This window comes from Panthera onca, chromosome D1, assembly GCF_046562875.1.
Source record: "Panthera onca isolate mPanOnc1 chromosome D1, mPanOnc1 haplotype 2, whole genome shotgun sequence".
Taxonomy (NCBI): domain Eukaryota; kingdom Metazoa; phylum Chordata; class Mammalia; order Carnivora; family Felidae; genus Panthera; species Panthera onca.
The window spans coordinates 53838833-53864665 of NC_138348.1; the positions used below are offsets into that span (position 1 = coordinate 53838833).

General features: G+C 39.7%; 3 protein-coding genes across 3 annotated transcripts; all 3 read left to right on the forward strand.

Annotated features, from left to right (window-relative positions):
- Positions 1–1511: 1511 nt before the first annotated feature.
- On the forward strand, positions 1512–2450 carry LOC132676485 (olfactory receptor 52A1-like). Its single transcript, XM_060628553.1, has one exon. The coding sequence runs from the start codon at positions 1512–1514 to the stop codon at positions 2448–2450; it is 939 nt and encodes a 312-aa protein (XP_060484536.1).
- A 6537-nt stretch (positions 2451–8987) lies between these two features.
- On the forward strand, positions 8988–9926 carry LOC132676653 (olfactory receptor 52A1-like). The gene has a single exon (XM_060628694.1). It carries the CDS (start codon positions 8988–8990, stop codon positions 9924–9926), a length of 939 nt encoding a protein of 312 aa, XP_060484677.1.
- Positions 9927–16062: 6136 nt separating this feature from the next.
- On the forward strand, positions 16063–17282 carry LOC144613059 (olfactory receptor 52Z1P-like). The gene is made up of 2 exons (XM_078433959.1): positions 16063–16185; positions 16440–17282. The coding sequence occupies exons 1-2, from the start codon at positions 16069–16071 to the stop codon at positions 17280–17282; spliced, it is 960 nt and encodes a 319-aa protein (XP_078290085.1). The 5' UTR covers positions 16063–16068.
- Positions 17283–25833: the final 8551 nt, after the last annotated feature.

Sequence of the window (25833 nt, forward strand, 5' to 3'; positions counted from 1 at the left end):
GAGCCCTGCATGGAGCTCTCTGCTGTGAGTGGATCTTCTGCACCCACCCCCCAATCCCCGCTCCCCTGCTTGCATTCTCTCTCTCCAAATAAATAAACATTAAAAACAATAACAACAACAACACAGAATGGGATACTTAACTGACTGAGCCACCCATGCACCCAGCAGATATTTTTCTATTGTATAACTTGAGAATTTCATGATTTTACATATGTAATTCTTAAAAGCAATTATCTTTATCTGGAAAGAACGTTCATATAGGGACTAAGAACCCAAGTTTTGAGGAAATTCAGTCATCAGGGAATTGAAGCAACTAAAGTTTCCTTAGTTGCTCTACAGCCCTCTCTCCTGAATCATTTCTGGAACCCCAAGGTCTGACTTCTGTCTTCCATTTCTACTTCTATCTTGGACTCCTCTTAAGGAGACAGTCTTTTCACCTCTTTATTTTTATTCATTCTTTAGGCTTGAGCTCACAATATGAGTGAAGAAATCAAATGGTCTGCATATTATTAAGAATCAATGAGCCTAAACTTGCTGATCTTTTGGTGATGGTAACCCTGAGCACTTTCAACCCCAGAAACTAACCTTTATTCTGGCTAAGTTACCCATTCACCTATATCCCATAGTCAGCAAGAATGAGTCCTCTTGTGTATGCCTTGTTTCTCTAGATTTCTTTGCCTTCTAGAGATTCCTCCCTTCATTCTGTAGTGTTTATTTCAGAATTTGCATTATTTTATGTGTACAACTCATGTCAAAGAATTCTGCTATTACTTATATTGGAAAATAAAATAAAGTTTCACTTATAATGTAAAAATCAACATGGAACTTTGATTTAGATTAAAATTACACGGATTTGATCATCTTTTCTCAAGCTCTATTTCACATTTTTTTAAAAGGACAGCCAGTCCTACATAAATACATAATACACAGATGCAGTTATCTCAATATATTATGTTCCTGGGTGAAGCTATGTCTATCTCACTTCTCTTTCATAGGAAGCCTTTTAAACCAAAATACTGGTTAGAGTCTGATTATGTGATTGTCCAAACTGACAGTTTCTGACTCCGAGAGTCTGGGGGAAAAAATAGAACACTAAGGTCAGCTGAAATGTGGGAAAGGGAGAGATTTATTAAAATCTGATTAAAGTGCAATATCCAAGCAAATAAACAAGTATAATTATTTTATGCGCAGGTCCAGAAGAACATAACAGAAAGATCAGCAATTTATTCCTTTATCCACGTCATCTGGGTGGTTCTAATGCAGTTGGCCTGCCCTGTACATAACTTCTAATGGTGGTACACTACTTATGGATGTCCTTCTTGAAAACAGTGATGTGTATCTATGGATCTTTTTCCTTTGATAATATAAATGAGATGAATGAGATGATCTTAGTGTTCTGCCAAAATCACAGAGACTCACTATGATGACTTTGAATTAAAACAAGAGTAGAAGAGAAGAGTGCCCCTGACTGAGAACCTTCTTTCATTTTCATCTGGAGGCCAGAGGACATTATGTCCATTTCCAACATCACCGTCTTCAGGCCTTCTGTGTTGACGCTGATAGGGATCCCAGGCCTAGAGACTGTGCAGTGCTGGATTGGGATTCCATTCTGTGTCATGTATCTTATTGCTATGATTGGAAACTCCTTGCTTCTGATCATCATCAAGTCAGAGCGCAGCCTCCATGAGCCCATGTACATTTTCGTAGGCATGCTGGGAGTCACAGATATTGTACTTGGCACGAGCATTGTGCCCAAGATGCTTGGAATCTTCTGGTTTCATGTGCCAGAGATTTATTTTGATTCTTGCTTGCTTCAAATGTGGCTCATCCACACATTTCAGTGCATAGAGTCAGGCATCCTCCTGGCCATGGCTCTGGACCGTTATGTGGCCATCTGTTATCCACTAAGACATGCTGCCATCGTCACGCGCCGCCTAATCACCCAGATAGGGGCAGTGGTAACTCTCAGGGCCGCTTTCCTAATAGCCCTGTGCCTAATACTGATAAAGTTCCGGTTTCAGTTTTACCATACAACCATCGTCTCCCACTGCTACTGTGAGCATATGGCCATTGTGAAACTAGCTGCAGAAAATGTACGAGTCAACAAAATCTATGGCTTGTTTGTGGCATTCACCGTTGCAGGGTTTGACCTCATATTCATCACTTTGTCCTACATACAGATATTTATCACCGTTTTTCGTCTGCCCCAGAAGGAGGCTCGGTTGAAAGCATTCAATACATGCATTGCTCACATCTGTGTCTTTCTCCAGCTCTACATCCTTGCCTTTTTCTCCTTCTTCACACATAGGTTTGGTGCTCATGTTCCCCCTTATATACACATCCTCTTTTCTAGCCTCTACTTGCTGGTCCCCCCGTTTCTCAATCCACTTGTCTATGGTGCCAAGACCAAGCAGATCCGGATTCACCTGGTAAAGATGTTGTATTCATAAAATGCACTGTGATTAACACCTTCAACCTTCTCCTTTCTGCAAAATAACAATCTCTCAAAACAGAATAAAACAGAAATATGCATATTATTCATGATGTTTGACTTGTCTCCTTAATTGTTTTGTGAAAGTTGCCTGCATTTTAGGCAGTTTTCACATCACAGCCCATGACACCTATCAGTCAGTGCCATTTAAATCCTAGTAGGTAATGAGTTGGGAATGGTAGAAACAGCAATAGTGAATATGTATCATTTCCAGTTTTTTTTCTTATTTTTCAGTTCCTGATTGAATTTTCTCCTTAAGTATTCTTCTCCACAATGATCCATAAATATCTATTTCTCAGTGAATTTCCAAGCACCCAAGAATCATTGTCTTGGATTGTCCAGGTACTTGATGAAATCACATTGTTGATTCTTTTTGTTTCTGGATCATCCTCATCATCTTTAAAGTAAATGAGAGGAGGGGTTCCTGGATGGCTCAGTTGATTAAGTGTCCAACTTTGGCTCAGGTCATGATCTCCTGGTTCATGAGTTCAAGCCCTGCACTGGGTTCTTTGCTGAGAGCACAAAGCCAGCTTGAGATTCTCTCTCACCTTCTCTCTCTCTGCCCCTCCTCACTTGTGCACTTTCTTTCCATTTATTAAAATAAATAAATAAACTTAAGAAATAAAATAAATGAGAGGAAGCATTTTGTTCTTATTCAAACAAAAAACCCAAAGAAACAAAAAACTGTATGCAATCTAAAGACACATATTCCTCAAACTTCAACATTTCCGGTGTCATTCAGGGCATTAAGGTTTAAACATTATGAACAATCCAGCATTCTATTTTACAATTCAGGACTTTTTATGCACACTCACCAATTATGCCTTTATTAATTCCTCAAGTGTTATCAAAACCCTACAATATTATAAATGCTATACTCAAGAATAGAAGCATAATGACAAATTGACAGTGTTTATGTGTTTTGGGTTTATAGCCATTATAGCTTAATATTACTGGGAGAAAGAGAGAGACCAGGGAACGAAAATGAAAGAAGTAATAGAGGTACCTCTGGAATGTGGGGTTAGCCACGAGAGTGAAGCATTTAAATCCAAAGGAAAGCAGCATCTGTAGAATTATTATTATTTTCTTTGGTTTTTAATTACAAAGTCTGATTCCTCTTTTAAGTTTTTTGTTAATTCCAGTTAGTTAACACACAGTGTTATATTAGTTTCAGATGTGCCATATAGTGATTCCACACTTCCATACAACACCTTGTGTTCATCATGACAAGTGGACTTCTTAATCCCCGTCACCAATATAACCCATCCCTCCACACACCTCCCTGCTGGTAACCATCAATGTGTTCTCTACAGTTAAGAGTCCTTTCTTTCTCTGTCTCTCATTTATTTCCCTTTGCTTGTTTGTTTTGTTTCTTAAATTCTACATATGCTTGAAATCATGTGGTATTAGTTTTTCCCTGTAGGGAGTCTTAAGGAATGACAGATGAATGGCTGGTACGTAAGGACATACCATGCCAGGTAGATGGTCTTGGAGCTTAAATAGAGAATCAAGAAATGGCACAGTTTTTCTCAACGTAATGCACAACTTGTAGAGACAAGAAAACTACAAATGTCAAGAATGGTTATGGACACTATGCAAAATTTTTGAAATTTATTCTGAAAGCTATCATATGTCACTGGCCAGTTTTCACTCGAAAAATGCACATGTGTGTGAATGTGTGTATCTATTTGACACATGGCAGCGTATCTTCTCAGTGGGCTTAAAACATCATGCTTTTAAATCACTCAAGGTTATTGTACTAATGAACACATGAAGGGTTCTGTCCAAATTAATGACTTGAGAACTTAAGGCTTGTGGGCTGTTCCTGAAAACCTGAGCTCATGGATCACTTTAAAAAGAGCATGGAAAATATTCACAAGTGTGCAGATGTCCATACTTTGATTTAGGACACTTAAAATACTATATACATAAGCAATATTAGACTGCACATCACATGGATGTAGATACTCTGGCTTGTTTTATGGACTGGGCCTTATCAATGAATACTGAATTTGATCACTTTGTAAATCCAGAGGCTATCCTGAGGCATCTTTGGAGGCTGTTTTAAATGTCAGTGTTTATTATGGAAAGAGCCTAAATGTCCATCAACTGATGAATGGATAAAGAAATTGTGGTTTATGTACACAATGGAATACTACTTGGCAATGAGAATTAATGAAATATGGCCCTTTTTAGCAACGTGGATGGAACTGGAGAGTGTTATGCTAAGCGAAATAAGTCATAGAGAGAAAGAGAGATACCATATGTTTTCAGTCTTATGTGGATCCTGAGAGAGTTAACAGAAGGCCATGGGGGAGGGGAAGGAAAAAAAAAGTTAGAGAGGGAGGGAGGCAAACCATAAGAGACTCTTAAAAACTGAGAATAAACTGAGGGTTGATGGGGGGGAGGGAGGGAAGGGTGGGTGATGGGCATTGAGGAGGGCACCTGTTGGGATGAGCACCGGGTGTTGTATGGAAACCAATTTGACAATAAATTTCATATGAAAAAAAATAAATGTCAGTATTTACCAGATAGGATTTGCTTGGATTACCAACAGGGGTTGTGGTGCTTTAATAACAATTTCTTTGAAATAAAAGTAAAAAAACATCGGAGGCAATTTTAATGTTCTAGTCAGAGTTCAGCAAACATTTATGCAAATAAATAGTTTGGGTTATCGGGGGGCAAGGAAACAAAGACTATTTTGTAAGTATTTACATAAAAAGTGACAAGCATAATTCCAAAAAAATTTTGATATAATTATATATAATTATGTATCATTTACAATTGATAATAATAATAATGACAATCAGATGTGTAGTTTTCTGTAATGAAAGTCTACTAATCAGCGGAATGTGGAAATGTCCATCATAACTGGTCATTGTGAGAATACTACTCAATTTACAAAGCTTCAATAAAATAAACATCTAAAAAATGATACTACAAGAGAATGAGTGTTAAATGTGTGATAGAGAGCCATTGTGGATACAGATTTTGTCTCCAGAAGTGTCTCAGTGAAATAAGGTCACAGAATACTTATTTATATGTAACTCATTGGCACAGGAACATACATTTAAGTTTAAGTGTCCTTTTGATCTTTTTCCAAATGAGGACAGCAGAAAGAAACTGACAAAAGTAAATATAATTACTTAATTTTTACAGAAATCTTTTTATTTTTTAAGGAATGTCAAAAAATGCAGATTGTATATATTAATTTCTCTACATCTCCCTGGTGGAGAAAAGGAAATGAAGAGACCAAGGGGATTCTGCAAGTTGCAGAAATGGCTTCAGAGACATTAGATGTGGTTGGACAAAAGAGGGCTTCATTATGAGCTGTTGGGTCCCTGGGGGCTTGGGTGAGTGGCTAGGAAATCTCATATTCAGACCTCCTCCCTCTCCATGTACACTGGGGAACGTTATACTTGCCAATTCAAGCTTAATAAAGTTATGCTGTGTCTAGCAAATTATAGACCTTCCTGTGAGTTTTGTTGGAGTGTGATCCCACCAACAGGAGCTCAGACACATTCACAAAAGAGGGTGCAAGTCTGTTTTGCAGGGACAGAAGAAGAGAGGAAAGTCTATTCCAGAGATGTGCACAGTTTCGCAGATGGCCGAGCAGTAAATGGATAAGAGTTCATTATATTTACAGTGGGCTGTTCTAGACGGTGCAGAGAGAAGAAAGAGACGCTGCCAGCATAAGCACAAGTGAATGAGATGAGAGTATCAGGGGGAAAAAGAGTGAATGACAGGTGAGTGATGAGTGATGAGTGATGAGTGATAGGGTTACGAAGACGGACCATGGTTTTCAGGTGTCTTGTAAAAACACAACTGGCCCCCAATAACAAAGCATGAAGTCTCCTTCCCCATGTTCACCCAATAATGTTTCACTACCAGCTTTTCCAGTGATAACCACTCCATCCCCCCTGCCCTGTACTCACTTAGGTCCTCTCCCACCTGCCTTCCCACCACCTGTCCCTGTCAGGTAATGCTGCCACATCAGCTCCTTACTGTTAACTATGCCAGACAATGTAAATGGTACTGAAGGATTTCTCTTCTAATTCCGATTAACTCTAGAAAGAAGAAGTGAATAAACGAATTCATGATCGAGGAATCTCTAGGATTAAGCATTGGGGAGCAAAGCTTTGGAAATCATGTTTTAGTTGACTAACTGGTCTATTCTAAATATGCATCAGCTGATACAGACTTGCTTCTAGAATGGACCTGTTGAGTGGGTTCCTTCACTTGAGGTTTAGCCACATAAACCACAGCCCTTCCTGCATTACTGGCATTTTTAGTGACAATAAATATATGATTAAATGATCATGGGCTTGCTGACAGAAAGCAACAATGTTGGACCAACTAGGAAAGAATGAAACAACTGAATCCTGTTTTCACCAAATAGAAACTTTCTAATGTAGCTTGAGGCTTTCTAACTTAAGATATGTGATTTTTTAAAAGCAATGATCTTTTCAGATACAAATGTCTCTGAACTAGACTAAGAGCCTAGTTTTCAGAAAAGTCAGTCATCATGAATAGAGGTGATTAAATGTTCGTTAGTTGAGCCCTCTCCTCCATCATTTCTGGTATCCCAAGTCTGCTCCCTGTCTTCCATTCCTACGTCCATACTGGACTCCTGTTGGGAAACGTGTCCTTTCACCCCTTTATTTTTGACTCTTTTCTCATGCATGAGCTCATGAAAAATTCAAATGTTCAAGTGATATATATTTCATTAAGAATTAATGAGCTTACATTGGCCAAATCTCATGTTACTGGCAGCTGTGAGCAGTTTAAGCCCAAGAACCTAGCCTCTCGTCCATGAATTACCCATGTACCCATTTTCCCAACTCTGTTGTCAGCAAGATTGAGTCCTCTTGCCTCTATACATTATCGCCTCTGAGTTTCCATGTTTTCTATAGATTCCTTCCATCTAGGTATTCAGATGGGTATTCCAAAATATCAGCGATTTTAAGCACACCACTAATTTTCAGGAATTCAATTGTTCATATGTGGGCAAAATAAAATAGAGTTTTTTGAGGCATGTAAAAATGGCATGAAATTTTCACTCAGACTCACCAAAAGTGCATGGGTTTGGATGATCTATTCAAAGCGCTTCCATTACTTTCTTTTGAAAGGACTTCTGGGGAAGGGAAGAAAAAATAAGATAAAAACAGAGGGGGACAAACCATAAGAGCCTCCTGGGTATAAAGAACACTCTGAGGGCTACTGGAAGGGTGGTGTTGGGGGGGATGGGTTAAATGGGTGATAGGCATTAAGGAGGGCACTTGTTGGGATGAGTACTGGGTATTATATTTAATGACGAATCACTAAATTCTACTCCCGAAACCCTTCTTACACTACATGTTAACTAACATGGATTTAAATTTAAAAAGTGTAGGGCGCCTGGGTGGCGCAGTCGGTTAAGCGTCCGACTTCAGCCAGGTCACGATCTCGCAGTCTGTGAGTTCGAGCCCCGCGTCAGGCTCTGGGCTGATGGCTCGGAGCCTGGAGCCTGTTTCTGATTCTGTGTCTCCCTCTCTCTCTGCCCCTCCCCCGTTCATGCTCTGTCTCTCTCTGTCCCAAAAATAAATAAAAAATAAAAAAAAATAAAAAAAAACGTTGAAATTTAAAAAGTGTAATTGTTAATGGAAAAGAGAGACATCCAGTCTTATGTAGATACAAATGATATAGATAGATGAATATATTGTGCTTATGGTTGTGACCAGTTTCTCTGTTCTCTTTCATAGGGAGTTTTTTCACTTAATAAAAAAGAGAATTAAACAGAAAAAGAGGCTCCTGGGTGACTCAGTTGAGCGTGCCATTCTTGATTTCAGGTCAGGTCAAGATCTTGTGGTTGGTGAGTTCAAGCCTCATGTCAGGCTGTGTGCTGATGGTATGGAGTCTGTTTGGGATACTCTACCTCTCCCTTCTCTTTGCCCCTCCTGTGATCTCTGTCTCTCTCTATTAAAAAAAAAAACCTTAAAATATAAACCTTATGGAGATTTATCTACTAATGTACTGGTCAGAGTCAGATTTGTTGATCCAAAGTGTCAGTTCCAGACCTAGACACAATGGAAAATAACAGAATATTATCAGGTAGTTGGAATGTGGAATATGGAGATTCATCAAACTCTGCTTGAAATGCCATTTCCAAGCAAGTTTAACAGGTATAATTATTGTAACCCCAGGTGCAGAGGGACATAACAGAGAGATCAGCAGTTACTCTGTTACCAACGTGATCTGGCTGGTTGTGATGCAATTGACTTGCCTTCTATGTAACTTCTCATTGTGCTACACTACTCGTGGATGTCCGTTCTGAAAACACAATGTGTATCGGCGGATGTTTTTCCTTCCATAATATAAATAAGAAGGATGATATGATCTTAGAGTTCTGACAAAATCAGAGACCCACTATGATGACTTTATAAAAACAAGAGTAGCGGAGAAGAGTGCCACTGACTGAGAAGCTTCTTTCATTTGCTTCTGGAAGCCCAAAGACATTATGTCCACTTCCAACATCACAGTCTTCATGCCTTCTGTGTTGACGCTGATAGGGATCCCAGGCCTAGAGACTGTGCAGTGCTGGATTGGGATTCCATTCTGTGTCATGTATCTCATTGCCATCATTGGAAACTCCATGCTTCTGATCATCATCAGGTCAGAGCGCAGCCTCCATGAGCCCATGTACATTTTCGTAGGCATGCTGGGGGTCACAGATATTGTGCTTGCTACCACCATTATGCCCAAGATGCTTGGAATTTTCTGGTTTCGTGTGCCAGACATTTATTTTGATTCCTGTTTACTTCAAATGTGGCTCATCCACACATTTCAGTGCATAGAGTCAGGCATCCTGTTGGCCATGGCTCTGGACCGTTATGTGGCCATCTGTTATCCACTAAGACATGCTGCCATTGTCACCCACCGCCTAGTCACCCAGATAGGGGCAGTGATAACACTCAGGGCCGCTTTCCTAGTAGCCCCGTGCCTAATACTGATAAAGTTCCGGTTTCAGTTTTACCATACAACCATCATCTCCCACTCTTACTGTGAGCATATGGCCATTGTGAAACTGGCTGCATCAGATGTGCGGGTCAACAAAATTTATGGCTTGTTTGTGGCATTCACCATTGCAGTGTTTGACCTCACATTCATCACTTTGTCTTATGCACAGATCTTTTCCACAGTTTTTCGTTTGCCCCAGAAGGAGGCTCGGTTGAAAGCATTCAACACGTGCATCGCTCACATGTGTGTCTTCCTCCAGTTCTACCTCCTTGCCTTCTTCTCCTTCTTCACACATAGGTTTGGTGCTCATGTTCCCCCTTATATACACATCCTCTTTTCTAGCCTCTACTTGCTGGTCCCCCCATTTCTCAATCCACTTGTCTATGGTGCCAAGACCAAGCAGATCCGGATTCACCTGGTAAAGATGCTCTATTCATAAAATTCACTGTGATTAACTTCTTCAACCTCCGCATTAGTAACAATCTCTCAAAATTAAATACAACATTTAAGAAGCCACATTATCTGCAATGCTTCAGTTTTGTATATTGGTTTTGTGTAATTTGTCTGCATTTTATGGTTTTCACTTCATTATACCCCATGACAACTATTATTTGGTCGGTTTTGGGATGCTACCGCCTAATAAGAGGAATAAACCTAAAGATTAAAATAGTGAAAATATATTGTTTCCTTTCCTCTTTTATTTTTTATTTCCTGGTTGAGTTTCTTCTCTATGGATTCTTCTCCAGAAGGATTCATAAATATGCATCTATCATTGAAATCAAATGCCGCCAACCTCTTTGTTTTAGAACATGCAGGTACTCAAAGAAAACAAGGTGTTCATTTGGGTTGAACTTTTTGTCACCTAAACAGGTTTTTTTTGAGAAGGTGTATTTTAAGCATATTGTGCTAAGAAACAAACAAAGAGCAAACATGTACATAGAAGCCAAATCTTTAAGGATGTAATGAGATAAAAATATCGAAGGGGCACCTGGGTGGCCTAGTCAGTTAAGCCTCCAACTAAGTCTCAGGTCATCTCTCAATTCATGGGTTTGAGCCACCTGTAGGGCTCTGTGCTACAGCTCAGAGCAGTCGAATTCTTCGTCTCCCTCTCTGTGCTCCTTCCCTGCTTGTGCTCTGTCTTTCTCTGTCTTTCAAAAAATAGAACAGAATACTACCAAAAGAAATAATTAGAGAACAAAAAGATAATTTGTAAATTAAACGGCAATATGAGAAATAAAAGAAAAAAAAATGAAATTCTCAGAAGTTAGATATAAGAAAGTAGAACAGAAGGACAAGTGTTAAGTATGGGGGCTGCGATGAAAAACTATATAGGGCCAATCCAAGAACACCAACATATCACTAAACAGGAGTTCTAGAAAGTCAGGGAAGATAAAATTATAGGTGGACTGTACTAGACCAGGAACATATTAGAAAATTATACAAAACTATTCCAAAAATCAAAGGACACAAATCCAAATTGGGAGTATCCACCGTGTACCCTGGGAAAAAAGAATACAATTTCATAGTAAGTTAAGAAAATGAAAAGCCTATGGCTACAGACTGGCAGAAAGTATTTGCAAAATACATGTTTAACAAAGGACTTATATCCAAAATATGCAAAGAACATTTAAATCTCAACAATAAGGAAATAAACAAGTCGCTTAAAAAGCAGGCAAAAATCTGAAAACATATTTCACCCCAAAAAGACATAACAAAGAGCAATAAGCATGTTTTAAGATGCTCAATATCATTTGTCATTAAGGAATTGCAAAGTAAAACAATGGGATACCATACACACCTATTAGAATGGGTAAAACCTGAAATACTGACAAAACCAAATGCTGGTGAGGATATAGAATAATAGGGACTCTCGTTCATTGCTGGTGAAAATACAAAATAGTACAGCCAGGCTGAAAGAGAGTTTTGCATTTCTCACCGAACGAAACATAGTCTTACCATGTGGTTGGCCTTGCACTCCTAGATATGGTACCAAATGGGTTAAAAACTTATGTCCACACAAAGACATGCACATAAATGTTTAGAGCAGGTTTGTTTTTAATTGCCAAAAATTGGAGGCAACTAAGATGAAGGGAAAAACAGACTGTGGCACCTCTTTAAAATGTAATGTGAGTATTTGATTAAAAAAAAAAGAGAGAGCTAGGGGTGTCCGAGTGGCTCAGTGGGTTGAGCTTCTGACTTCGGCCTAGGTCATGATCTTGCCATTTGTGGGTTCGAGCCCCACGCCGGGCTCAGCACTACAGCTCAGAGCCTGGAGGCTGCTTCGAATTCCATGTCTCCCTCTCTCTCTTTACCCCTCCCCTGCTCACACTCTGTCTCTCTCTGTCTCAAAAGCAAATAAACATTAAAAAAAATTAAAAAAAAGAGAGCTATCAAGCTATGAAAAGACATGGAAGAGACTTTGAGTGAAATAAGCCATCCAGAGAAGGTTACATCTGTATATGATTCCAAATATATGACATTCTGGAAAGGCAACACTATAGAAATTAGAAATAGCATAAAGATGAGTGTAGCCAGGAGTGTAGGAAGAGAGAGGGAGGGTTGAATGGGTGGAACACAGGGAATTGTAGAGTAGTGAAAGTGATCTGTATGATACTGTGATGGTGGGTACATGACATTATGTACAGGTATCCCCCACTTTTTGAAAGTTCACGTCATGCCCCTTAGCTCTTCGGAACGACCTACCTCAGTACCTGTTGTCACTACTTGAATGAACTCTGAAGAGTATTTTCACTTTTACAAAAAAAGTGAAAAGCAAAACAAGCATTCAGTGTGTGTTTTGCATTGAGCCATTACAGAGGGAGCGAGAGGAGGCCAGCCTTCCTGGGGACCCACACTCAACATCATAGCATCAACCCCCCAGAGTTTTGAAACATGTCTCTGAGCATCTGTGCTTTATCCGGATTAATTTTGTGCATCTATTAGCAAGACATGTCTGAAGGTGCCAGAAAACCTTAACAGAGATTATTTTGGGGGACTGGACATGCTAAAACAATTCTTCATATGAATTAATGGTAATTGCTTCTTTGTTTTATGCCATTTCAGCTGAGGAAAGTTTCCATAGGGAGGTTCTACTCTTGGATAGATCTGGACTTATCGGAACCACAGAACTTTAACAGAGAAGGTGAATCTTGATGTAAATTGTGGGCTTTGGTTAATAGTAATGCATCAATATTGGCTCAATTGTTTAAAAATCAGACACGCAATCATTAAGTTTTTATATAAAATGGGAGTAGTAAAAAGGACACACTAGTAGCTTCAAAAGGGAAACGAATAAGTTAGTAAACAAAGAGCTGATACCTATAGGATTGGAAACCAGAATGCCCTTGCCGATTTCCACAGTAATACAAGATCTAGAAGATAGCATAAAATCCCTGCGAAATGTTGAGGAAAGCTCCTGGGATCCTGACGATAACAGTAGACACTTGTATCTCAGTATGTTTACACGTTCCTTGCCCTCACTCAATCAATAAAGAGCAGAAGAAGAGCCAACCCATATTTTCACAGATAGGGAAAAAAACCAATCTCCTACTTTCTGAGCCAGCCCCCAAGCCACACCACAAAAGACTGTCTAGGGAGAGAGGGTTGGGGGACAGTGGCCTACTGTTAGCGAAAACACTGGAAATACCACAAACCCCGACACAAATGCCAAAAAAGAGAGTCCACCCTGTGATGGAAAGTAATGTCAACAGGTCTGAGGCCTTTTGAGTCAGATATTCCTCAAATGGGGAATGAATAGGAGTAGTTGAAAGTGCATGGAAATAGGAAAGTGCATGGAAAGTGCATGGAAAACTCTTGAGCAAGTGTTGATTTTGTGGGAGGAAAAACCATGACAGAAATGGTTGTCAGTTAAAACTGACAAAAAACTAGTAACTGCCTTCCTCTGAAAGAACCCCCTCACTCTCCTGTACACAACTGTTATCAATATTCCTGGAAAACAGGAAGCATTTCCAGCGAAGAGCTTCTGTTGAAAATAGAAAATAAAAATACAAATAAAATTAAAATGAAAATAAAAATGTTTCTGGTGATAAATGCTCTGTCTCCCCTGCATGAACACCCACACACCACACACAGACACACTCACACACCTAGAGAAACAAGAACTAGAAACACACAACTAGAGAAACTGTGTGTCCTAGAGAAACTACATTATATTTCTTCGATCTGAAGTCATTCTCTCTATGAATAATTGGTAGATATGGGAATAAAATAAGAAAACAAAGTACAGAAATAGACAAGAAACAGATCATATGATATAAGAATCGTTTAAAGTTGGGGTGTCTGGGTGGCTGAGTTGGTTAAGCTGCCGACTCTTGATTTCATCTCAGGTCGTGATCTTGCAGTTAGTGGGTCCAAGCCCCACATCAGGCTCCGTGCTGATAGCGTAGAGTCTGCTTGGGATTCTCTCCCTCTCTCCCTCTTTCTCTGGCCCTCCCCTGTTCATGCTTGCTCTCTCTGGTGATAATGCTATATCACAACAAAAAGGAATACAATAAAACACATCACTCACTGGTGTCCCAAAAGATCACCAGGAAAGTTAGAAGGAAATCTGTAAAATTTGTCTTATGTGTCTTCTACCTCCGTTTCTTTTTCTTCCATCATTTAGACTCTCCTCTTCCCCATCTCAGATGTCCTGATGAATCCCCACTCGCTAAACATCCCCTCCCCATAACTGCACTTCACTCACAGATTAATCTTTTCTTTCTGTCTCCAAAACACCGTAATCCCATTGAAAATAAATTTTCAGCAATTAATTTTAGCTTCATGTTAAATGGCTACACAGTTGGTTTATGGAACTAAAGTAGATCGATAGACTTAAGCATCTCAACATTTTATTACATTATTTGAAAGAATCATATACCAACTTAAGGAAAGTCCTAATGGGGTGACCCTTTGAGTATTATGTCCGCTAAACTTTAACTCAAAAAATGGCGTCCAAATGAATATAGAGAACAAACTAATGCTTGCCAAACAGGCTGCAGGTCGGAAGACAGGCAACATGGGTGAAGGGAGAGAGGGATAGAAGCTATCAGTCATGGGAATAAAAGCCAAGCATGGGGAATCTAGTCAGTGGGATTGTAATAGGATTGCGTGGTGACATATGGGAACCACACTCATGGCAAGTATATAACATACTACAACATATAGACTTGTGGAATCACAGTGTGGTACACTTGAAACTAATGCTACATTGCGTATCAAATACTTCAATTAAAAAAAAAGAAAAAGGGAGAAATGGATTCCAAATTTTTCAATCATATGATATGAAGTACTAGAATACTGAAAACCTAATAAAAACTGAAAGTAAAGGTGGTAAAACTATGCTGGACAATGATACTGACTCCAATGCAATCAAGAGGTAAAAAGGCAGTCATCTCTTAAGCCCATGTTCCTCTTAAGCAAATACATTCAGCCCCCTTTGATTTGAGAATGGGGACTGGGGGAGGATGGAAGCCACTTGTCATCCACCTGCTTTGTATCCATATCTATACCCTTCCTCATAGCTATGTGTTTATAGGAACATGCCCCTTCACACACACATCCCACTCAAATGGGCTATCTCCTTGCTGGCATTTCACCCAACACATCCCTTGCTTTTATCCATTCTGTTGTAACTACAGATAAGTAGTAACCAGTAGATTACCCTCCCTCTCTTTTATTGAAAGCCTGGGGACCCCTACTCCCTAATGTGCAACCCTGTTACTCCTGCTTGGGGGTATTTTGAAGTAATACATTGTCTAATTTTCAAGCAGGGACCCAAATGAGACAGTGTATTTTTCCTTCACCACTTGTCAGGCATATCCATCCATTTAAGAGTCCAACTCAGTTTGAGGCTGCATATTCTTTAGGTTTTATAATATTCATCATATAATTTTAAGAAATAATGTTGATTAGCTGATAAGAATCAATGAAGTCACCTGTGGATGTTTAGTGCCTATCATGGCCCTTAGCATCATTCCAGCGGCCCATCAAGGTTGAGAAGGACATATGTACTGTATTGCCCAAAATGTATTTTGGTAAAAACGAATTACCTCCCTCTTCCTTACGCAATATAATACTTCAGCGATATGAGAGTGAACATTTTGATGACATGTTTTTGTGTCTAGTTTTATTTTTATAGGGAGTAGCGGGTGGTGGCTGCAATCAGAGCTTTCAAATCTATGCTGTCTGACCCTGAATCCAATGGGACCTGGGACAAGAAGCTGAAAGTCTGTGGAATACTTTTGCATCTGTTGGAATAACAACAGTATTCATGTGGAGGATCATTGTAAAGGTCTTTTCAACAGGCTATTGTGAAGATTTAATAAGGTGATATTTATAAAGTGCTATGGCACATATTAAGCACTTATTAATGTGAAGCATTTTTTTCCCAAGATATGACTTAATTCTTCCATGGAAGGAGTCAGAGTGCAGTTTTAGGCTCACTATCTTTTCACAGAGAAGAAAATATTACGAAACAATCTAATCAGACGTCATTCAACCTAAAGTGGTGCTGCCTCTCAATCCTCAGTCAGCCCTGTGGTCTTTAATCCAGATACTAGGTCTGGAATATACTGCCCCAGATGGCCCCTTTCTCTTACAATCACACCCATCCCCAGGACATGTGGTATGTCCTGACTGGAATCCCAGGACTGGAAGATTCTCATACCTGGATCTCCATCCCTATCTGTTCTATGTACATTTTATTTTATTTTATTTTTTTTTTAATTTTTTTTTTTAACGTTTATTTATTTTTGAGACAGAGAGAGACAGAGCATGAACGGGGGAGGGGCAGAGAGAGAGGGAGACACAGAATCGGAAACAGGCTCCAGGCTCCGAGCCATCTGCCCAGAGCCTGACGCGGGGCTCGAACTCACGGACCGCGAGATCGTGACCTGAGCCGAAGTTGGGCGCTTAACCGACTGAGCCACCCAGGCGCCCCTGTTCTATGTACATTTTAGCTGTCATAGGCGACATCTTCTTGATCTTCCTGATTGTAACTGAGCGCCGTCTCCATGAGCCTATGTATGTCTTCCTTTCCATGCTGGCCTCATCAGATGTCCTGCTCTCCAAAACCACAGCCTCCAGGATGCTGGCTATCTTCGGGTTCCATTCCATGGATATATCCTTTGGGAGTTGTGTATCTCAGATGTTCTTCATCCATTTCCTCTTTGCGGTAGAATCTGCTATTCTCCTGGCCATGGCATTTGACCGCTATGTGGCCATCTGTCACCCACTGAGATATACCACAATCTTAACCTCCTCAGCCACTGGGAAAATTGGCATCGCAGCTGTGGTCAGGAGCTTTATCATCTGTTTTCCATTCATCTTCCCGGTACACCGACTTACGTATTGTGGGAGAAACATCATTCCCCATTCCTACTGTGAGCACATGGGCATTGCCAGATTGTCATGTGACAATATCAGTGTCAACATCATTTATGGCCTGACTGTGGCCCTACTGTCTACAGGACTAGACATTGTGTTCATCATTATGTCCTATGCGATGATCCTTTGCACAGTGTTTCAGATATCTTCCTGGTCTGCCCGATTCAAGGCCCTCAACACATGTGGTTCCCACATCTGTGTCATACTTATGTTCTATGCCCCAGCATTCTTTTCCTTTTTTGCCCATCGTTTTGGGGGTAAAACCGTCTCTCACCACATCCACCTCCTGGAAGCCAACCTCTATGTGGTAGTGCCCCCTATGGTAAACCCCATCATTTACGGGGTGAAGACCAAACAGATTCAAGACCGAGTAATTTTGCTTTGCTCCCCCATCAGCACGCATTGTTAAAATGGAGAATAATGCGAAATGCTGGCTATTTCTGAATAACCACCCCCAACTTTTCTCTCTCTCTTTCTCACTCACATACACACACACACACACACACACACACACACACACACACACTGAATGAGCAATGGGAATAAAGAGAATCCATAAGTAACTCTCAATAAACTTAGAAGGATAATAAATGCCAAAGTTTCCAATGTATTTTCCTAAAGCACTTAAAATTGTTGAGAAAAATAAGTGAATGATATTCTCAATTCTCCTAGATATCCTATTATCTTGCATTTTAACTTATTCTTAAGCATACACAAGATAACACTAAGAAAAACATATTTTAGGGTTAAACCCAGATGGAATTGTGTTGGGTAGATCTGGGAAGCAAAAATAGTGAGTCATTGAGTGTTTGTAGAGACAGTTGAAATTCTGCTGAAATATAAAACACTCCCACCACAGTCAGTAAATACTTGGGCCAGGAGCTTGAAGCCACAATAAACAATAAACAATAAGCAATAATTATTTCTATCTGTACCTTTTACAGCAATTAAAATGCGAGTTCTAAAATGAGATATTTTCTGAATCACTGATAGAAAGTCTACTGTATAGAAAAGGCACATCGTATAGGTTTAGTGAATGAACAGATAATACTGAATTAAAACAAATAATAAGTGAAATCAACCCACCTGAGACCACATAGACAACTTAGCCTCTTTTTTTTTTCCTTCCCCTCCCCCATGGGTTTCTGTTAAGTTTCTCAGGATCCACATAAGAGTGAAACCATATGGTATCTGTCTTTCTCTGTATGGCTTATTTCACTGAACATAAGATTTTCAAAGGTCATCCATGTTGTAGCATGTTTTTATCCTTCATTCCTGTATACTGATGCATAATGTTCCCTTTATATATATATATATATGTATATATATGTGTTTGTGTGTGTGTGTGTGTGTGTGTGTGTGTGTGTGTACATCGTTTTGTACATTCATCTATGGATGTGCAGTTTGGCTGCTTCCACCACTTGCCTACTGTAAATAATGCTGCAATGAACATCCATGTACAAGTATGTCTTTGAATACCTGTTTTTTGGGGGCGGTACATACTCAGGAGTGGAATTACTGCATTACATGTAATTCTGTGCCTGAGTTTTTAAGAAACTGCCAAACTGTTTTCCACAGAATGTGCACCATATTTCATTTCCTCTGGCAATGTATGATGCTTCCAATTTTTCCCTATTTTGTCAAAACTTGTTAGTGTTTTAATTTTTTAACTGTGTTTTACTTTTACTTATTTATTTTTGAGGGGCACAGAGAGAGAACAAGCGGGGGGGGAGGGCAGAGAGAGAAGGAGACACAGAATCCAAAGCAGGCTCCTGCTCTGAGCTGTCAGCACAGAGCCTGACCTGGGGCTGGAACTCACAGACCGCGAGATCATAATCTGAGCCAAACTCAGGCGCTCAACTGACCGAGCCACCCAGGCACCCCTAGTTTTTAAATTTTTAAAAAAATTATACACATTTTAGTAGATGTGAAGTGGTGTCTTATTGTGGTTTTGATTTTTATTTCATGTGCTATTGGCATTTGCATATTTTCTTTAGAGGATTAATTATTTAATTCCTTTGCCTATTTTTAAATTCGGTTGTTTATCTTTTTGGTTTTGAGTTGTTTGAGTTCTCTGTATATTCTGGGTATTAATCCCTTATTAGATATATAATTTGCAAATCCCGTTTTGTAGCTTATCATTTCACTTTTTGTTAATGTCATTTGATAATGTTGAAATTTTAATTTTGATGAAGTCCATTTATCTATGTTTTTTATTTTTATCCTCAGGCTTGGGTGTGGCTTTTGAGAATCTATTGTTCAATCCAAGGTCATGAAAATGTACCTCTATGTTTTTTCCCAAGAATTTTATGATTGTAACTTTTATATTTGTGTCATTGCTCTATTTTTATGCATTCTGAGTTGTAGTGTTTATGTAAAAGAAGAAACATAAAAATTAGACAGAAAAATACAAAAAATACTTGACCAATTAGATATGAACTTACGTATTATAAAATCAGATACTTGCAGCACTGTGACTCTGACAAAATAGGCATTGGATCCAAAAGCAGGATACAGAATCAAGATATAGATCTACATTTACATAAAGATTTAAAATGAGACCTATAGTTGCTCAAAATAGTTGAGGAAACACCAGGCTATCCATTAACACATGTGTTAAACGTGGTTTCTACATTTGTGAATAACTAAATGAAATCCTTAGTCACCCAAGTCCCCAAAACAAATTCCAGATGGAGTTAAACTTCTCTCCTTTCTCCTTGTTCTTTCTGTCAACTCTATTAAAATCTCTGTCCCATTTTCACTCATCAACTCTATCTCAAGCCTGATCTTGAATTCCACCTCTGGCTCCTAACCTTAACACCCAAGGCTCTGCTACTGATGAGTAGAATTTTAGTGTTCATGCACTTGTTCCCAGATAAAGAACCCTCGCCTTAAACTCCATCCTCGCCATCATATTCAGCCTGTGAGACCCTAATGGCTTTGGTGTTGCTCTCAGCTTTGGCCCTGGGTTCCAGCAGGAGACACTTACCCTCCTACAAAATATAGAGAAGGTTTCACCATCATCCATGGAGAGTAGGGGGAGAAAGAGTGAACTGGTAAGTTAAATAAGGGCATTAGAAAATTCTAAAAACTGGGAGACACTACCCTCCTTTTCTAAGAGACTTAATTGTTTCTTTTATTTCCTGTGTTGAGTATTTACTGTTCCAAATATAATGGTAAACAATTTACATACATTATCTTATATAAGTATTATTTGTTTATGTCAAATACTTGGATCTCAGATAACTTAAGTGGTTCTCCCAAGGTCACAAGTCATTAAGTGTTAGAACCATGAACTCTCTTTATCACTGTGCTACATTACTTTTGCTACTTCCATCACTCTTGTACAAACTGCAGAAAGTTACCAGATCCTTCCGTCTTCCATTTCCACAGGAAGCTGTCATTTCTATGCTTATTATCACCACCTTCGCTGCCATAAATGACCCTGTGGAGATTTCTCTCAATGCCTTTTTTGTTTGGCATGTGGCCCGTGTAGAAACACTCTGCCCAGCATCTAAACACATTTCTCTCCCACACAGTGTGCTTTACATGTGTCCTTGTTTCAGAAATACGTTTTCCATCTCTTTTGTAAGGAAATATCTTACATATGATATCAAGAGCTTGACATTTGACATACAATAACTGACCAGAGATTGATATTCTCCAGTCCCCACGTGTTTCCCTGTATCTTCAAATGAAGTCTCGCCATTTTCGACGGTTCCACTGAGTGCACACCTGCAACCTTCAGTCTTGTTGGCACTCCAGGGAAGAGGCAGAGCACATCTGGATATCTATCCCTTTCTGCCTGGTGTACATCATCATTCTCCTAGGAAATGGCACCATTCTTTCCATCATCCGGATTGACCCTGCTTTGCACCAACCTATGTATCTCTTTCTGGCCATGCTGGCCGTTGTTGAACTTGGTGTCTCTATGAAGTGTGGTACTCATGTTCCCACTGCTCTTCCCCCTGAAAGGTCTGCTTTTCTGGGGCTACAACACCCTCACACACTCTTACTGTCTCCATTCAGATCTAATCAAATTGCCCTGTGGAGACATCCGCCCCAATAGCATCCTGGGTCTGTTTGTCATTACCTCCACATTTGGGCTGGACTCCTTGTTCCTTGTTCCTTAGGTGTTGATTCTTCATAGGGTACTGGGAGTAGCTTCTGGCGCTGGGAAGTGGAGGGCACTCAACACGTGTGTCACACGTCTGTGCTGTTCTTGTGTACTATGTGCCCATAATCAGCTTCTCCTTGCTGCATCCTTTGAGTGGCAATTACCTCCACTCTTCCAATCTGTCATGGCCAATGCCTACATGTTCTTCCCACCTGTGGTCAATCGGGTCGTCCATAGTATTATACCCAGGAAATTTGGAATAGCATTGTCCGTACACTGACTAGAAACTGGGATGAGGTCTAATCAAGACAGATAATACACTAAGAACATAAAAACTTACATCAGGTCAATTGGCTGGATATGAGCCCTGAAAATGGAAAAATTCCATAGTTTATTATTGCTTATGAATAAGCTACAAGGTTTAGTAGATGAAGAAAGTAAAGTAGCCTCACCTTTCTCCCTGAAAATAGAGAATGTCATTACTTTGATGTAAGGTTTTAGAAGGAGGCATGGGCCATGAGATTTTTCCTGGTGAGGACATCATTTGACCATTCAATCCTTAAATACTTGTTTCCTTTGTTTTTATTCCCCGAGGGATAGGCAGATTGGGTCCTAGGGATGTTTTTGTTTCCAAGTACATGCAACTTAGGGATACATATTTGTGAGTGGAAAAGAATCAGGACACAAAAGAGTGTGTGTTATTATTATAATGGGTGTATTACGACAGTGGTTCCTTCTGATGGATTTGGAGGTGACCGAATGACTGTGGAAACACATGAGAACATTTGCCAGAAGATGGAAATGCCATATGTATGTTAGGATTGGAAGGTACATGGTTGTATTCATTTGTCAAAATGGTACAGCTCAGGTTTGCACACTTCCATGAATGTCAATTTTACTTCTAACCCTCTAAATAATAATAATGATGACGATAATATTAATAACAATAATTATTGGGGTAGATACTGGCTGTGAGTATGGAAGATAAAAGAATGGTATAATGTTGATAATTATTGCAGCCCGGTGACGGGTAGATGGAATCTCATTACAATGCTTGTTTTGTGCCTGTTTAAAGTTTTTGTAATTAAACAATTTGGAAACATACTAATTGTGCTGATACTAAATATTCATTGAGTGTGTGCCCTGAAGAAGAGACACCTTTCAACTGGTACCTTACGGAGTGATTTACACAGGTGAAAATAATTTAGTACACAGAACAAATATTTGCAGTCAAACCTATTTGACTTTAAGAAACCATTTTGTTTTTAATTAGCTAATGGTTAGAAAAAACAGTGACCTGAAAACAGTGGTTTCAGCAGGAAATGACTAAAATATGTAAGCCTCTACTTTTTTCATAGCTCTGGTAGACACCAATCTTCCGGTAGTAGACATTAGGAGACCTGCTTTTGATCAACAGGAAGGGAGGGAGGGAAGGAACAATTTTGGACAAACTTCCTAGACAGGGTCTGCAGGACTCACCTTTTCTCGTTTTTTTAGAACTCATCATTTGTTTTCATGATTATAGATATACTAATTCTTGTCCACACATTTCTAAAAATTTGAAAGCATATATCATATCTTCTTTTTATTTGCATCAAGTTCAGAATGGCATGATTGCCTCAAATCTATGATTCATAAAACACCTGCAATCTGAAGGAAGAGTGCAAGAAAAGCGGAAGAAATGTATGAAAAGGAGGGATGGAGAAAAGTTCAGTCCAATGTGCAACAACTGATTCAAGGCTCAGTATGGAAGGATTTAGAAATGTCCATCATAACTGGTCATTTGAGAAAATCACTGAATTTACAAAAATAGCTTCAATAAAATAAAAATCTGAGGAAGGAGACTGCAAGAGAATTAGAGTGAAATATGTGATAGAAAGCCCTGGTGGGTACAGATTTTTCTTTCCAGGAGTGCCTAAGTGAAAGATGGGTCAAAAGGATACTTATAGAATTCATGGCATAGAAACATGCCTACATTTAAATGTTCTTTAGATCTTTTTCCAAAGGAGGACAGCAGGAAAGGAACTGAACTCTTAAAAAATACAACATGGGTACTTTAATTTCTCTGCATTTACCCCGTGGGAAAGCGAAAAGAGGAGAGCAAGGAGATTCTGCAAGTGTTAGAAATGATTTCAGAGACATGAGATGTGATTGGACCCAAGGGGGCTTAATTATGAGCTGCTGGGCCTCCTGTGGCTTGGGCTACTGGCTAGGAAGTCTCTCAGTCCGTGTTCAGACAGGGTCCTTCTCACATTCACTGGGGAACATTACAAGTGGTGGTCAGGGGCTTTCCTCTACAGTTTGAGTTCAATAAATTTATGCTGCTGCCTCAGCATGATACAAACCTTGCTGGGAGTTTTCATGGAGATGAACCCACCAACATGATCTCAGATAAACTGACAGAACAGGGAGCATGTCTGTTCTGCAGCAACAGAAGAAAAGCAAGAAAGGCTCTCCCAGAGATACTTCCGGTGTATTGGCAGAGAGCCCAGCAGCAAATGGCTCAGAGTTCATGACATTGAAGAGGGCTGTTATAGAGGGTGCAGATAGTAAGAAGAGGCATGGCCAGCACGAGATGCAAGTGAATGAGATGGGAATCTCAGGAGGAGAAAGAGTGGATGACAAGTGAGTGCTGAGTGATTGTATTATGAAGACTGACCTTGGTCTTCAAGAGTCTGGTAAGAGCAGAACTGGCTCCCAACAGGAAAGGGCAAGGAAGTCTCACTCTGGCCAAATTCACCCCATAATGTTTCATTTCCAGCTTTTCCAATGATAACCACTCCAACCCCCCACTCTGTAGTCATGCATCCTCTCCCACCTGCCTTCCCACCATCTGCACCTGTCAGGTAATGCTCCTATGTCAGCTCCTAACTCTTGAATAGGTCAGACAAGGTGATCATTTCTAAAGGATTTCTATGCTTTGGAAATCGAGGACTTTGCTGACTGACTAGTCTATCCTAAATACATGTCAGGTGATACAGCTTGTCTTCATAAATGGTCCTTCTGACTATGATTCCTCACTAGAGTTTTAGCAGCATAAACCACAGCTATTGCTGAATTACTGGTATATTTGGTGACTTTCGGTATATGTTTAAATTTTTAAAAATATTTTTTTTAATGTTTAGTTTTGAGAGAGACAGAGGTAGAATGCGAGTGGGTTAGGGGCAGAAGTAGAATGCGAGTGGGTTAGGGGCAGAGAGAGATGGAGACAGAATCGGAAGCAGGCTCCAGGCTCCAAGCTGTCAGCCCAGAGCCCGACACGGGTTTGAAATCATGAGCTGTGAGATCATGAACTGAGCTGAAGTCAGACGTTCAACCGACTGAGCAACACAGGCGCCCCTAAATTTTTTTAATGTTCATTTTATGTATGAGATATATATATATATATATATAATGAGCAGATGAGGGGCAGAGAGAGAGAGAGAGAGAGAGAGAGAGAGTGAGAGAGAAACAAAGAGAGAACAAAGAGAACAAAGAGAGAAACAAAGAGAGTTCGAAACAGGCTCCAGGTTCCCTGGTGTCAGCACAGATCCCAACACAGGGCTTGAACTCATGAACCACAAAATCATGACCTGAGCCAAAGTCAGTTGCTTTACCTACTGAGCCACCCAGGGGCCCTAACATTCAGTATATGTTTAGATGATCATGAGCTTGCTGACATAATGTAACACTGTTGGAGAGACTAGGAATGAATGAAATAACTAAAAGCTGTTTTATACAGGATAGCAACTATTTTTTTTCATAAATGGTTGTTTGTTTGTTTAGAGAAGTGCATGGGAAGGAGCAGAGAGAGAAGGAGAGAGAATGCAGAGCCTGACATGGAGCTCAATCTCATTAACCATGAGATCATGACCTGAGCCAAGATGAAAAGTTGGAAGTGTGGGGCACCTGAGTGGCGCAGTTGCAGTCCCTTACCTCAGACCGTGGCCAAGGTCATGACCTCACAGCTCATGAACTGGAGCCCTGCATGGAGCTCTCTGCTGTGAGTGGATCTTCCCCACCCCCCATCCCCGCTCCCCTACTTGCATTCTCTCTCTCCAAATAAATGAACATTAAAAACAACAACAACAACAACAACACAGAATGGGATACTTAACTGACTGAGCCACCCATGCACCCAGCAGATATTTTTCTATTGTATAACTTGAGAATTTCATGATTTTACATATGCAATTCTTAAAAGCAATTATCTTTATCGGGAAAGAACGTTCATACAGGCACTAAGAACCCAAGTTTTGAGGAAATTCAGTCATCAGGGAATTGAAGCAACTAAAGTTTCCTTAGTTGCTCTACAGCCCTCTCTCCTGCATCATTTCTGGAACCCCAAGGTCTGCCTTCTGTCTTCCATTTCTACTTCTATCTTGCACTCCTCTTAAGGAGACTGTCTTTTCACCCCTTTATTTTTATTCATTCTTTAGGCTTGAGCTCACAATATGAGTGAAGCAATCAAATGGTCTGCATATTATTAAGAATCAATGAGCCTAAACTTGCCAATCTTTTGGTGATAGTAACCCTGAGCACTTTCAACCCCAGAAACTAACGTTTATTCTTGCTAAGTTACCTGTTCACCTATATCCCCTAGTCAGCAAGAATGAGTCCTCTTGCCTATGCACTGTTTCTCTAGATTTTTTTGCCTTCTAGAGATTCCTCCCTTCTAGTCATTCTGAAGCATGTATTTCAGAATTTCCATTATTTGAAGTGTACAATTCATGTCAAAGAATTCTGCCATTACTTACATAGGCAAAATAAAATTAAGTTTTACTTATAATGTAAAAATCAGCATGGAACTTTGATTTAGATTAAGATTACATGGATTTGATCATCTTTTCTCAAGCTCTATTTC

What these genes read in the sequence shown, in the direction of transcription:
- LOC144613059 (XM_078433959.1), top strand. Translation starts at nt 16,069, where the DNA reads ATGGCCCCTTTCTCTTACAATCACACCCATCCCCAGGACATGTGGTAT. An exon ending in TCCCTATCTGTTCTATGTAC is followed by an intron (nt 16,186 to 16,439) that starts ATTTTATTTTAT and finishes TGTTCTATGTAC; the next exon opens with ATTTTAGCTGTCATAGGCGA.
- LOC132676653 (XM_060628694.1), top strand. Translation starts at nt 8,988, where the DNA reads ATGTCCACTTCCAACATCACAGTCTTCATGCCTTCTGTGTTGACGCTG.
- LOC132676485 (XM_060628553.1), top strand. Translation starts at nt 1,512, where the DNA reads ATGTCCATTTCCAACATCACCGTCTTCAGGCCTTCTGTGTTGACGCTG.